This window comes from Cnephaeus nilssonii (genome assembly GCF_951640355.1).
Source record: "Cnephaeus nilssonii genome assembly, chromosome: 19".
Classification (NCBI taxonomy): domain Eukaryota; kingdom Metazoa; phylum Chordata; class Mammalia; order Chiroptera; family Vespertilionidae; genus Cnephaeus; species Cnephaeus nilssonii.
This window is the reverse complement of record NC_137090.1, coordinates 31,163,568-31,177,732: the sequence shown is the minus strand read 5'-3', so window position 1 is coordinate 31,177,732 and position 14,165 is coordinate 31,163,568. Positions and strand designations below refer to the sequence as shown.

The 14,165-nt window shown below is 37.9% G+C and overlaps 2 protein-coding genes across 11 annotated transcripts in view; one reads left to right on the top strand and one right to left on the bottom strand.

Annotated features, from left to right (window-relative positions):
* NF1 (neurofibromin 1) overlaps window positions 1–14,165 on the top strand; it is a 232,559-nt gene that overhangs the window by 108,499 nt on the left and 109,895 nt on the right. For all 10 annotated transcript variants that reach the window (XM_079799233.1, XM_079799237.1, XM_079799232.1 and 7 more), the window contains 10 exons: window positions 947–1,387; window positions 1,769–1,908; window positions 2,152–2,274; window positions 2,710–2,793; window positions 3,588–3,704; window positions 4,237–4,418; window positions 4,536–4,747; window positions 7,415–7,576; window positions 7,709–7,812; window positions 9,406–9,541. In XM_079799233.1, the coding sequence (XP_079655359.1) occupies window positions 947–1,387; window positions 1,769–1,908; window positions 2,152–2,274; window positions 2,710–2,793; window positions 3,588–3,704; window positions 4,237–4,418; window positions 4,536–4,747; window positions 7,415–7,576; window positions 7,709–7,812; window positions 9,406–9,541 (1,701 nt within the window). The remainder of the gene's footprint in view (window positions 1–946; window positions 1,388–1,768; window positions 1,909–2,151; window positions 2,275–2,709; window positions 2,794–3,587; window positions 3,705–4,236; window positions 4,419–4,535; window positions 4,748–7,414; window positions 7,577–7,708; window positions 7,813–9,405; window positions 9,542–14,165) is intronic.
* OMG (oligodendrocyte myelin glycoprotein) overlaps window positions 1–14,165 on the bottom strand; it is a 411,522-nt gene that overhangs the window by 354,782 nt on the left and 42,575 nt on the right. The window lies entirely within an intron of this gene.

The following is a 14,165-nucleotide window of genomic DNA, read 5'->3' as shown; positions in this document are numbered from 1 at the left end:
TAATATATTTACTGTACTAGGATGAATATTATGCCTATAAGCAGAATATAAGGGAAATTGAATTTAAAGAATTTTGCCACACATAGTAAAAGTTTTTCCTTCTCATCTGTACTCCATAAATTAAAAGGATCAGAAAATTGAAGATTTTCTGAATTTCTCCTCAGTCAGATTAGAGTGTGATTTTTTTTCTATTGATTTTTGTCTTCCTGTACTTTCTTCGTTACACTCTCTTTCTGTAGTCAGAGGTTCTTCTGCTTGATTACTCTTATCTTGCCATGTGGAATTCGTGTTAATAGTAGTACAATGTCTCAAGCTGGCTACAACAGAGCACTTGAACTTGGGGAGTCACTAAGTTAATAAGTAAACACACTACTTGGTTAAAAATCTCCAAATGCTTATATTCCTTGAAGCAGCATAGATATTGCTTGTGTGTCCAGGAATTGATATAGCAAATATTTTGAAAATATATTCCTTTCTGAGCTGTAGTCATCATCACCTTCTGTATCTGTATCTCTGTTTATTGCTACCCTCAATTCTATAAGGCTCACCTTCCCTCAAGAAGTAAGACACCTTGCTGAAACCGGTTTGGCTCAGTGGATAGAGCATCAGCCTGTGGACTCAAAGGTCCCGGGTTCGATTCCGGTCAAGGGCATGTACCTTGGTTGCGGGCACAACCCCAGTAGGGAGTGTGCAGGAGGCAGCTGATCGATGTTTCTAACTCTCTATCCCTCTCTCTTCCTCTCTGTAAAAAATCAATAAAAAATATGTTAAAAAAAAAAAAGTAAGACACCTTGATGTGACTAGAGATGGTAGAGTGAAAACTTGGATTTTTTAAATGTAAAATATGTTCTTTTGTCATGGAAGAATTGTTAGATAAAAAGTAATTGTCAAGTCTGTCAATCAATTTAGGATGAATTAACTTTTCCCATAAAAATTTTGTGTTTAGGCTGCTGAAAGCCTTCACAAGACCATTGTTAAGAGGCGAATGTCTCATGTGAGTGGAGGAGGATCCATAGATTTGTCTGACACCGACTCCCTACAGGAATGGATCAACATGACTGGCTTTCTTTGTGCTCTTGGGGGCGTGTGCCTGCAGCAGAGGAGCAATTCTGGCCTAGCAACCTATAGCCCACCCATGGGCCCAGTCAGTGAACGCAAGGGTTCCATGATTTCAGTGATGTCCTCAGAAGGAAATGCAGACACACCCGTCAGCAAATTTATGGATCGACTGCTGTCCTTAATGGTGTGTAACCATGAGAAAGTGGGACTTCAGATAAGGACCAATGTGAAGGATCTGGTGGGTCTGGAATTGAGTCCTGCTCTTTATCCAATGCTGTTTAACAAATTGAAGAATACCATCAGCAAATTCTTTGACTCACAAGGACAGGTAAAGTGTGCTCTGCTTAATTTTTTACCTTTCCCTATGAATAGAGTGACTTATTAAAATAACGAAGCCCTTTTATTTAGTAAATTTTGGCATGAACATTTACTCACAGGTTTTAAAAGAAATAGACAGAAAATTGCATAAAAAAAAGAATTATCTAATGTGGGATCAGTTTGCTTTTTAGGAACTCTAGTGTGTGGGTATGCCTGGGGTTATGAATATCTTAAGTATGGGTATGAGTGTCTATGCGTATCTCTGTGCCTGTTTGGATATATGCCTGTGGGTACATTTCTACATATGTTTGACATTTAGATCAGGCAACTTCATCTCTCTCTGATCTGTCTACTGTGCATTGATTCCAGATGTATTTTGTTCCTTGTATAGGTTTTATTGACTGATACCAATACTCAATTTGTAGAGCAAACTATAGCTATTATGAAGAACTTACTAGATAATCATACTGAAGGCAGCTCTGAACACTTGGGGCAAGCTAGCATTGAAACAATGATGTTAAATTTGGTCAGGTAAGCATTCTATTGAAATGTAGCAGAAATACATTGGTATTAGTAGTTATTAGTGAAGTAATTTGCCATCTTTTTCTTTATTGCTCCCAAATTAGGGTGTGAAAAAAATTGTTCTCTAATAAATAAAAATCTTGTAGCTTTTATAGTTACTTTTAGTTATTTTACTTAGAGATTAAAGCATTTAGAAAACCTCTTTTGTTTACATCTGATAATTTTTTTTTTAATGTTTCTATGTCCAAATAGATATGTCCGTGTGCTTGGGAATATGGTTCATGCGATTCAAATAAAAACGAAACTGTGTCAGTTAGTCGAGGTAATGATGGCAAGGAGAGATGACCTCTCATTTTGTCAAGAGATGAAATTTAGGTGAGTTCTTAAAAGAACAATCAGGGTCTTCTAAATCTTATTATGTTAAATGAAGTACAAGAAAATAGTAGGTACCTGGTCATTATGGGAAGCGGGGGTGGAAGGTGGGAAAGGAGCATTTTACATGTCAGTTTTTCTCCATGTCTTTTTAAATTTCCCAAAGCTTTGTGTACATGACAACATTCCCTTTTTCAAAAATTATACTAGCCTTAAGCTAAGAATTTGATTCTGTTTCCAAACTGATACATAGCTAACTAACATGGAGGGTCAGTATCCAAGTCCCTTCTGTTAGATTTGTGAGAGCAATATCTCTTTTAGAAGCTTGTCATGTTGCCTGGGTGATTTGGCACATTGTGTGCACTATTTAAAAAGGTGTATGTATGACTTTTAAAAATTTGTTTGCTTTTTTTTTTTTCTCTCTCTACCATTCTATAGGAATAAGATGGTAGAATACTTGACAGACTGGGTTATGGGAACATCAAATCAAGCAGCAGATGATGATGTAAAATGTCTTACAAGGTAAAAAAGAGAATGAACTTAAGTATTAGCAGGTTTATTCTAGGCATTGGTACTACTTCATTATAGCTATTGTACATATATTTTATGTGTATTGAAATTATTTTTCTGGATATCAACCTCTTGCATTTGAATTATATACTTTTTTTTAACTAAAAGATGTACAGTAAAAAAAATGGGAGAGTTTTATGTTTGGAAAGTTAGTGTTGCATATTTATGAAGGATAATGTACAATTATTGGAAAATAAAATATGTAAAGCTTTAAATTGTATTTATTTTAGGTTAGATAAAAATCTTGTAGCTTTTATAGTTACTTTTATGTAATTTACTTAGAGGTTATAGCATTTAGGAAATCTCTTGTTTACATCTGATAAATGTATTATTTGTTAATGTATTAGTTGTTTTGAGTTGTTTTAAAGCTAATTAAGTTTGCTCTAATGACAAGTATTTATTGCCACATATTAGAAAATAGTTAATCACTGTGAACTGCATAATAACCATTTTCAGGTATTACTTTGGCCAGGCTTGGTTTTGAAGTGCATTCTCTTGATTTAAGGTAGTCATTTTGCCAAGATAACATTGTGGAAAGTTACTGTCACCCTCTCCTAAACTTGAAATGTTTTTGTATTCTGGAGTCTGCATATTAACTCAAATCATTTAGCTTGTCCTAATAACTTGTTCAATGAGATAGGTAGCTCCTAAAGTTTGTGTCTGTTAGGAAGAAATTTATTTGAGGGGATGGTGGAGTGGAAGAACCTGAAAAACTTACTATGGTCTTTAAATATTTTTTTCTTCAGAGATTTGGACCAGGCAAGCATGGAAGCAGTAGTTTCACTCCTGGCTGGCCTTCCGCTGCAGCCTGAGGAAGGAGATGGTGTGGAACTAATGGAAGCCAAATCACAGTTATTTCTTAAGTAAATTTCTGTTAGCAAAAAACAAAGTCCCACACAACCAAACAAAGAAAGTATGATCAAAGAGATAAATGGTTATATTTAGAACATGGACATCATTGCTTTGGTATTATGGCCATCAGCTGCTGTCTCATAAAATGTAACACATGCATGAAGCAATATTTCCTGTGTCAGGAGTGGGATAGGAAAACAACTGTGTTTTGTGGTTTTTAAAGAAAATTATCTGACCAGTGAATTTTTATTGGCAGTAAAACCCAGATCGCCTATTTGGACCACTAATTTTATATGCTAAGCATTAAAAGTGATGTACTTATATTGCATCTATTTGGAATATATACTGGGCTTTGTCAGGGTAAAATCATATTCAACAGAGCACACTTCATAATGAGCCACACTAGCTGATTACCCCAAGACTGGAGAGGAGCAGATACTCAAGACCCACTCATAAAATACACGTGATGATTTCAGAATGTCTGGTTAGTTTTCTGGTTGATGTGGCCTTCACTGTATAAGGGTCAGTCTTTTTATTTCTCAGGTATTTCACATTGTTTATGAACCTTTTGAATGACTGTAGTGAAGTTGAAGATGAAAATGCACAAACAGGTGGCAGGAAACGTGGCATGTCTCGGAGGCTGGCATCACTGAGGCACTGTACAGTCCTTGCAATGTCAAACTTACTCAATGCTAACGTGGACAGTGGCCTCATGCATTCCATAGGTGAGATAAAATGAGAGCATATAGAAATTTAAAACTTAGAGAATTGGCATATTAAGACCAGTAAAATTATTTCAGCAAGGTCATGTTAGTAAATTTGCATCTATCTGTCCATATCAGGTTTAGGTTATCACAAAGATCTCCAGACAAGAGCTACATTTATGGAAGTTCTGACTAAAATCCTTCAACAAGGCACAGAATTTGACACACTTGCTGAAACGGTGTTGGCAGATCGGTTTGAGAGACTGGTGGAGCTGGTCACGATGATGGGTGATCAGGGAGAGCTCCCTATAGCTATGGCTCTGGCCAATGTGGTTCCTTGTTCTCAGTGGGTAAGTTCATTGAAGGTGGAAAAGAAAAGTGCCTGCCACATAGCAGATGGTTCAGAATTCATTTGTTCAGTGAATGTTTATTGAACGAATTGCTAAAACTTTAGAGCTGGAAGAGACTTCAGATATTATTTGAGTGGTTTTCAGCTGGGGAAGTGGTTGGAGCTTGGTCCTCAGTAGTATTCTTACCTTAAGTATCAGGATCTTACTAATCCTCACACTTAAAGTAAAATGCAAACTCCTGACCTGTCCTACTAAAAAAGTCTATTTAAACACTGGTGAAAAGAACATTAAAACCACTGATCTGGTCTGGTGTCTTCATATACTAAATGAAATAACTAGTGTTAAATCTCATATTTACTTGTTAGTAATGCTAGAACTAGAATTCAAGGCTTGTGCCTATTTACTGTCCCCAATTCATGACTCTTTTTTTTAATAATACATTGTACAATTTTTAAAAAATTTAAGCACTTATTTGCATTTGAAATTCTGATGGTGCATGTTTTATTTATGTTTTATTTTTTAATATATTTTTATTGATTTCAGAGAGGGAGAGGTAGATAGAAACAGCAATGATGAGAGAGAATCATTGATCGGTTGCCTCCTGCACGCCCTCTACTGGGGATGGAGCCCGCAACTTGGACATGTGCCCTTGATTGTAATCGAACCCAGGACCCTTCAGTCTATAGGCCGACACTCTGAGCCAAACTCTCTAGGGCTGATGTTGCATATTTTAAACACTGAAAATATAATGTGGCTATTTGAATTCTTAATAAAAATTTTTCTAAAACCATGTCATTTTTAATAATATATGCTAAAAATTTGGGAAGGAATTCCCTTTCCATGTTAAAAAACTGCTTAGTTTATATTGTACCAAAAATGATTTCAGTTTAGTAAGTTATAATTAATAAGGCAGTCTGTCATTGCCTATAAATTTCTGCAATAAAAAGCTATAGGATCTTATTCTTCAGACTTAAAAGTAAAACTCAAACTCTGGCCTATAAGGCTCTACCCTACCTGGCCCTACCTCATCTCTGACATAATCATATGCCATTTTCCTTCTTGCTCACCAAACTTAATCCACACTGGCCATGAAACATGTTTGGGTTGTCTCCACCCTGCAGGACTCTTATTATTGCTGCTACCTCTACTGCCTGGAATGCTTCTTCCCTGATCTCTTAAATGGCCGACTTCCTGTTCTTCAAGTTTCAGTTCAGATGTACTTTCTTAGCGAAGACTTTTCTGACCATCCAATCAAAACCACACCACAGTCATTCTGTCACATTACCTTGTTATATTTTCTTGGCAGCATTTATTCACGATGTGAAATTAACGTGTTTGAGAACTTACTCTAAGTCTACTAGAATGTGAGCTCCATGAGAGCAGAGACCTTGTCCTCTGTTCGTTCTAAGCCTCTTCCCAGAATGTGTGGTTAAACAATGATTTATTATCACATCATTTTTCTTTAGTATACCCCAAAATACTTTACCATGGCCAATTATGAGGGTTATCATTTGGGTACTAGGTAGGAATTAGCCATTCACCCTCACTTTGTACATAAATCTTGCTAGTCTTTTGGTTCTGCATGTACCAGGTCTATTTCCTGATTTCCTCCTGCAAATTTTGTAGTCTTCATTTTTGTTGTTTCTCTGGCCCATATTCAGGTTTCACTGAGTTTCTCTGACCATATGAGAGCTTTTGTGGTCACGTGACCAAAGTCTTATTCTTGCTCACTTTTTTTCTGAAAAAACCATCTGTGCATATCAAGCTAAATGCTTTGCCATCATCTTCTATTGTTAGGCATATAGGAATAGTCATCTATTATAGACATACTAGAGGCCTGGTGCACGAATTTGTGTATGGGCACCCACAGTCCAGTGCCGCCTGCAGCTTCTACCTGCCGCTCCCACTCATCCGGCCCCACCACGCCTGCCAGGGGCTCACGATCGATCAGGAGAGGCTTGCACTGCTGCAGCAGCATTCACCAGCCATGAACCCTGTGTCTGGCGCCCTCCCGAGGGGAGTGGCGTGCGGAATTGGGCTGAAACCAGCTCTCTGACATCCCCTGAGGGGTCCTGGATTACGAGAGGGTGCAGGCCAGGCCGAGGGACCCCACCAGTGCACAATCGGGCCGGGGAGGGACCGGGGGAGGGCTCCAGGGCGTGTCCAGCCCTGTCTCACCCAGTCCCGATCAGGGCCAGCTGGGGAGGGATGCAGGAGGTTGGCCAGCCAGGGAGGGAGGGCTCCAGGTTGTGTCTGGCCCATCTCGCTGAGTCCCAATCGCCCGGACCCCAGCAGCAAGCTAACCTATCGGTCGGAGCGTCTGCCCCCTGGTGGTCAGTGCATGTCATAGCGACTGGTTGACCAGTCGACTGTCTGCCCCATGGTGATCAATGCATGTCATAGTGAGCAGTTGAGCAGCCTTTAGCATATTGTTAGCATATTACTCTTTGATTGGTTGAACAGTTGACCAGTCACCGGACGACCAGACACTTAGCATATTAGGCTTTTATTATATAGGATGAGCACAAATAAATGTCAGGAGGAAAATTAATCAGTCACCGTTCATCTTGGTTCAGTGTGTGGTTGTCAATTTTGAATTTGCCTTTCAGTTTCCTGCATAAGAGAAAATAGGATTATCCACACTAACACAATTTGTTTTGTTCTCAGGATGAACTAGCTCGAGTTCTAGTGACTCTATTTGATTCTCGGCATTTACTCTACCAACTGCTCTGGAACATGTTTTCTAAGGAAGTAGAATTGGCAGACTCCATGCAGACTCTTTTTCGAGGGAACAGCTTAGCTAGTAAAATAATGACCTTCTGTTTCAAGGTTTGTATTCATTCATCTGTTTTTTGTGTGAAGGTATGACAATGATTTTGTACAGAATGTACAGAGCAAATATCCTCTAATGCAAGGTACTTGAATCAGGCATAATAAATTCCTACTTGTGTATTTCTTTAGGTATATGGTGCTACCTACCTACAAAAACTCCTGGATCCTTTATTACGAATTGTGATCACATCCTCTGATTGGCAACATGTTAGCTTTGAAGTGGATCCTACCAGGTTTGTCATCTTTCATCTACAACTGCTCTTCATTTTTTCCCCTACCACTACAATGGTAGGGCCTCAGTAGAGACACTGTACAATGGTAGAGCCTTGCCCTCACAATTTCTCCCCTTGATTCTTAAAATTAGTCTTTAGCCTGGCTGGTGTGGCTAAGTGGTTGAGCGTCGATTTATGAATCAGGAGGTCATGGTTCGATTCCCTGTCAGGGTCAGGGCACATGCCTGGGTTGCTGGCTCAATCCCTAGTAGGGGGTGTGCAGGAGGCTGCCAATCAGTGATTCTCATCATTGATGTTTCTATCTCTCCCTCTCCTGCTCTGAAATTGTTAAGAATATATTTTTAAAAATTAGTCTTTAATTATGAAAGTTACATGAAAATACATTTTTCTTTAAAAACAATTGCAGTTATCATTAAAGGTGTCTGTGACTACCATCTTGGAGATTTAGCACTATTACTTCTTTAATCTGTTTTTCTGTCCTTTTTCAATGCATTTACATATATATGTAGCTGTAGAAACTGTATATTATCATGTGAGTGCTTAATATAAATGGTAGCATATTGCTACATGGTTTTGCAACTTAATCTTTTTAATTGCAGGATTCTGAAGCGACGACTTGAGTGTCCTAAGCATTTATGTAATATGTAAATTAGTATATAAGTAAAAATTACTAATTAAGAGATTGAAAACAAGAATTCAATACTTACTTCGTAACTGTGCTAGTTTTTAAGGAGACAAAGATGAGTACTTCCTTCCTTTAAGGAGTTTACAGTTTAGTAGGAGATAAGACATATAACATGTAGTTAAGAGTGAGTTTCATTAGGAATGTGTTTTGAGAGTTCAAATTATGCCAGTTGGGGAGCCCGAGTAAAGCTTTGTGGATTTGTTAGCTATTGGGTGAAATTTAAACCCAATAAATAGGCAGAATTATTATTCCCGGCTTATTGATGAAAAAAAATTGAGGCCCAGGGAAGTTAAATGTCTTGACCAAGGCCATAGAGATCAGAGTGGTAGAACTGAAATGTGTAACGCATTTTATAAGTAGCATTTCACATAAAATAAACAGATCAGTCTTTCCTGGGTAAAACTGACACAAAAGTAAGTCTGTTTTCTGAATTTCTGCCTTCAATCACAACACCAAGACTGTAGAGATCATATTGAATTAGCAAGCTTGATTGAATGGGGACAGTAATGGAGTATACCAGGCAAATGGAGACATCAGAGGTCACCAGAATGACATGATTGGACAGTGATGGTGCCATTGACAGCATGGGGAGCGGCACAGGGTAAGACAGAGTAGGAGAAAAGATCAGTTAATTTTGGGCAAACTGAATTTTAGATACTGGTGGGAGGGACACCTAGCAGTTAGAAATATCAGGCTGGATATGAAAGGCAGTTCAAAATAGGGGAAACGAATGACCACAAAATACATGAAAGCGCGTCTAACTTTACCAGAAATCATGGAAATAAAAGTTAAAAAACATGAGATGCCCTTTGTATTGCCTGATTTGGCTGAATATCTCTTAAGGAATCTCTTTTAAGGAGTGTTTTTGTTTGTTTTTAACTTATTTGACCTTTTTTTTTTTTTGGTAGGTTAGAACAGTCAGAGAGCCTTGAGGATAACCAGCGAAACCTCCTTCAGATGACTGATAAGTTCTTCCAGGCCATCATCAGTTCCTCCTCAGAATTTCCCCCTCAGCTTCGAAGTGTGTGCCACTGTTTATACCAGGTATGCTTAAGGTTAGAGATTACCATTATTGATCCAAAGCTAAATTAAAAAGAATGCTTTACCAAAGAGGAATTTAGCTTTTGATAGTGGGTGATTAATAATACTGAGTCAAATTAGATGGGTAAAGCATTAAAAATTGTTGGAATCGGCTTTGAAAATAACAAATATTAGGAGACAGTTTTAAGTATTTTAAGGAGGTACTTTAAAATAATATTTTATTTTTTTTTTTGTATTGAGAGCAAGTTTAAGATGCACCAGGTCTATTGGGTATAGTGAATGTGGTTGAAATGAGATATATTATGCAATTTTGTTTGTTTGCTATTTTTTGCCTATATTACTCATAGAGTCTTTAACATATGAAACAGGTGTACTACCTGCTTTTTGCATTGTGAGGCTTGATCTATCATTTTGATTTCTTCATTAAGATATAATGTTTGCCTGGCTGGCATGGCTCAATGTTTGCGCACCAACCTATGAACCAGGAGGTCACAGTTCGATTCCCAGTCAGGGCACATACCCGCTTTGCAGGCTTGAATCCCCAGTGTGGTGCGTGTAGGAGGCAGACGATCAATGATTATCTCTCAGCATTGATGTTTCTATCTCTCTCTCTCCCTTCCTCTCTGAAATCAATAATAAAACTATATTTTAAAAAAAGATAAAATGTTTTTGTGTCATTTTCCCAGGAAAGACTGATCTGTTTATTTTATGTGAAATGCTACTTAGAAAATACGTTGTACCATCATTTAGATCAAATTATTAGATTTTTTAACACTAACACTATAAATAATTGCCTCTGAGTTCAGATGTCCATAGTCATTCCTACTTGTTGAGGAAATTAGGTCTTTATTCTTTTATGGTTTCCACTTTGTTTTTGAATTGCATATGCATTCATTCCAAAGGAGATTAATGAAAATCCACTTAGCCTGTTTAAACTGTGATTCTGGAAGAAACATTAATAGGTCTAGAGTTAGGAACTCCTGAAGAAAGAATTTATGCTTTTACCAAAACCCATGCCTTTCTCCTTTAATCCTCAACCGCAGATATGCTTTTATTGATTTTAGAGAGAGAGGAAGGGGGAGAGAGTATGAAACATTGATGTGAGAGAGAAACATTGATCAGTTGCCTCCCTCACTCGCCCCGTCTGGGGGTCAAACCCACAACCTAGATATGTTCCCTGACCAGAATCAAACCTGCATCCTTTTGGTGTACAGACGACACTCCAACCCAGTGGTTGCCAACCTTTCGGACCTCGCAGACTGCTGCTTCAAAGGTTTCCTTAAACCAGCGGTCACCAACCTTTCGGGCCTCACGGACCACCAGTGATCCGCGGACCACCGGTTGGCAATTGCTGCTCCAACCAACTGAGCTATCCGACCATGGCCAAATCCTATGCCTTGTGTCTTTCTTTTAACACGTTAAGCGCCCAGCCTGTTTTGTCTTCCGGACGGAAAGTATAGTGTCAGTCACAGGTGACTGACTGGGCGCTTAATGTTAAGAGTCATCCTCATCCATTTGTTTTTTAGCGTAGAGCTTTAGTTGCTTAGAGACATTAGCAAGATCACCGAAATTACCATTTTCAGGCTTTATTTATATGTCAGACAAAAATAGAGTTTAAGCCAAAAGTAGTAAAAAGAGCCAAAGAAGGTCATTATGTAATGATAAAAGGTTCAATACATCAAGAAGATATAGTAATTGTATATTTATGTGCCTAACATTGGAGCACCTAAATATATAAAGCAAAAATTAACAGAGCTAAATGGAGAAATAAACAGTAAAACAATAATAGTTGGGTAATTTATCTCACTCTCAACAATGGATAAATCATCTATAGAATCAATAAGGAAACAGCAGACCTCACAGATATATATATAGAACATTCTGTCCAACAACAGCACAATACACATTCTTCTCAAAGACACATAGAATATTTTCTAGGATAGATTATATGTTAGGCCACTAAACAAGTTTTAGCAAATTCAAGATTGAAATCATACTGAGCAAGTATCTCTCTTGACCACAATGACATGAAACTAGAAATAAGTAAATAAGAGGAAAACTGGAAGATTTATGAACACATAGAAATTAACACTCTCCTGAACAATCAGTAGATCAAAGAAGAAATTAAAGGGGAAATAAAGTTTCTTGAGATAAATGAAAACAGAAACACAACATAACAAAACTTGTGGGTTGCAGTAAAAGCAGTTCTAAGAGAGAAATGCATAGCAATAAAGACCTTCATTAAAAAAGCAAGAAAGATCCCAAATAAACAACCTAACTCTGTACCTTTAGGAACTAGAAATGGGGCCTTTGGGAGATGCTTAGGTCATTAGTGTGGAACCCTCATGAATGAGATTAGTGCTTTTATAAAAAAGACCCCAGAAATCTCCCTTGCCCCTTCCATCATATGAGGATACAGCGGGAAGATGCCTGTCTATGAACCAGGGTTCTCATCAGATATTGAATCAGCATGTGCCTTCATTTTAGACTTTCTAGCCTCTAGAACTGTGAGGAATATTTGCAGTTTAAGCTGAAATAAAGACTGAATCAGGAAGAAATAGAAAATCTAAATAAACCAATTACTAGGGAGGAGATTGAATCAGTATTCAAAAATCTCTCATGAAGAAATGCCCAGGACCAGATGGCTTCACTGGTGAATTTTATCCAACACCTAAAGAATTAACACCAATCCTTCTCAAACTCTTTCCAAAAATTTTAAGAGGAGGCAATACTCCCAAACTTATTTTACAAAGCCAGCATTATCCTGGAGAAAAAAACAAAAAAACAAGAACAGCCCTAGCCAGTTTGGCTCAATGGGTAGAGCGTCAGCCTGCGGACCAAAGGGTCCCAGGTTTGATTCCTGTCAAGGGCACATACATGGGTTGCGGGCTTGGTCCAGTGTGCAGGAGGCAGCCAATCAATGATTCCCTCTCAGCATTGATGTTTCTCTCTCTCCCTCTCCCTTTCTCTCTGAAATCAATAAAGATATATTTAAAAAAACAACAACAAACAAACAAGAACACCCAGACACTGAATATATATGCAAACATTCTCAATAAAATTCTAGCAAACAGAATTCAGCAGCACATTAAAAGGAAGTTGAGTGTGTTCCTGGGATGCTAGGATGGTTCAACATATGTAAATCAGTGTGATACTTCACATTTTAAAAAATATATCTTTATTGATTTCAGAGAGGAAGGGAGAGGGAGAGATAGTTAGAAACATCAATGATGAGAGAGAATCGGCTGCCTCCTGCACGCCCCCTATTGGGGATCAATCCTGAAACTGGGCATGTACCCTAGGTCAGAATTGAACCTGGGGCCCTTCAGTCTGCAGGCCAATGCTCTATCCACTGAGTCAAAACAGCTAGGGCAATACATTACATTTTTTAAGAAGAGAATCATATGGTCATCTCATTAGCTGCAGAAAAAGCATTTGACAAAATTCAACCATTCATGATAAAACCTCTTAAAAATTAGGCATAGAGGAACATATCTCAACGTAATAAAGTTCATATAGGACAAGCCCGTAGCTAACATCATACTTAATGCTGAAAGGTTGTAAGCTTTCCTTCTAAGATCAGGAACAAGAAAAGGGTGCCCACTCACCACTCCTGTTCGACATAGTACTAGAAGTTCTAGCTAGAGCAATTGAATAAGAAAAATAAGCCCTGGCCCGTGTGTCTCAATTGTTGGAGCATTGGACTGTGCACTGGGCACGTACCTGGGTTGTGGGTTCGATCTCCCCTCCACCCTGTCCGTCAGGGCACGTGCAGGAGGCAGCCAATCAATGTGTCTCTCTCACATTGATCTCTCTCTCTTTCTCCTTCCCCTCCCCCCTTGCCTTCCCTTCCACTCTCTCTGAAAAGCAATGGAAAAAATATCCTCAGCTGAGGATTAACAAAACAAAACAAAACAAAAATAGAAATAAAAGGTATCAGAATGGAAAAGGAAGGCATAAAATTATCTCTATTTGCAGATGACATGATTTTATATATAGAATATCCTAAAGGCAACAACAAAATTGTTAGATCTAGTTAATGAGTTGAATAGAGTTGCCTGATACAAAATTAATATACAAAAATCAGTAATGTTTCTGTACATTAAAAATGAATTTTCTGAAAAAGAAATCTATTTTATTTACAATAGCATCACAAACAATAAGATAATTAGAAATTTAATGAAGAAAATGAAAGATCTTCATACTGAAAACTCTAAGACATTGATGAAAGAAATCAAAGAAGACACAAATAAATGGCAGGTATCCAGTGTTCATGGATTGGAAGAATTAATATGGTTAAAACATCAATACTATCAAAGGCCACCTATAGATTCACTGCAATCCCTTTTAAGATTCCAAGGGCATTTTTTACAGAAGTAGAAAAAACACTCCTAAAATGTATGTGGAACCACAGAAGACCCCGCACAGCCAAAGAAATCTTGAGAAATAAGAACAAAGCAGGAGGCATCACACTTCCTGATTTTAATAAGCCTAAGCATATCCAGTCAACTAATATTTGACAAGGGAGCTAAGAATACTCAACGGAGAAAAGACAGTCTTTAATAAATGGTGCTGGGGTAATTGGATATTTTATATGTAAGAGAATGAAACTGGGCCCTTAGTTTAC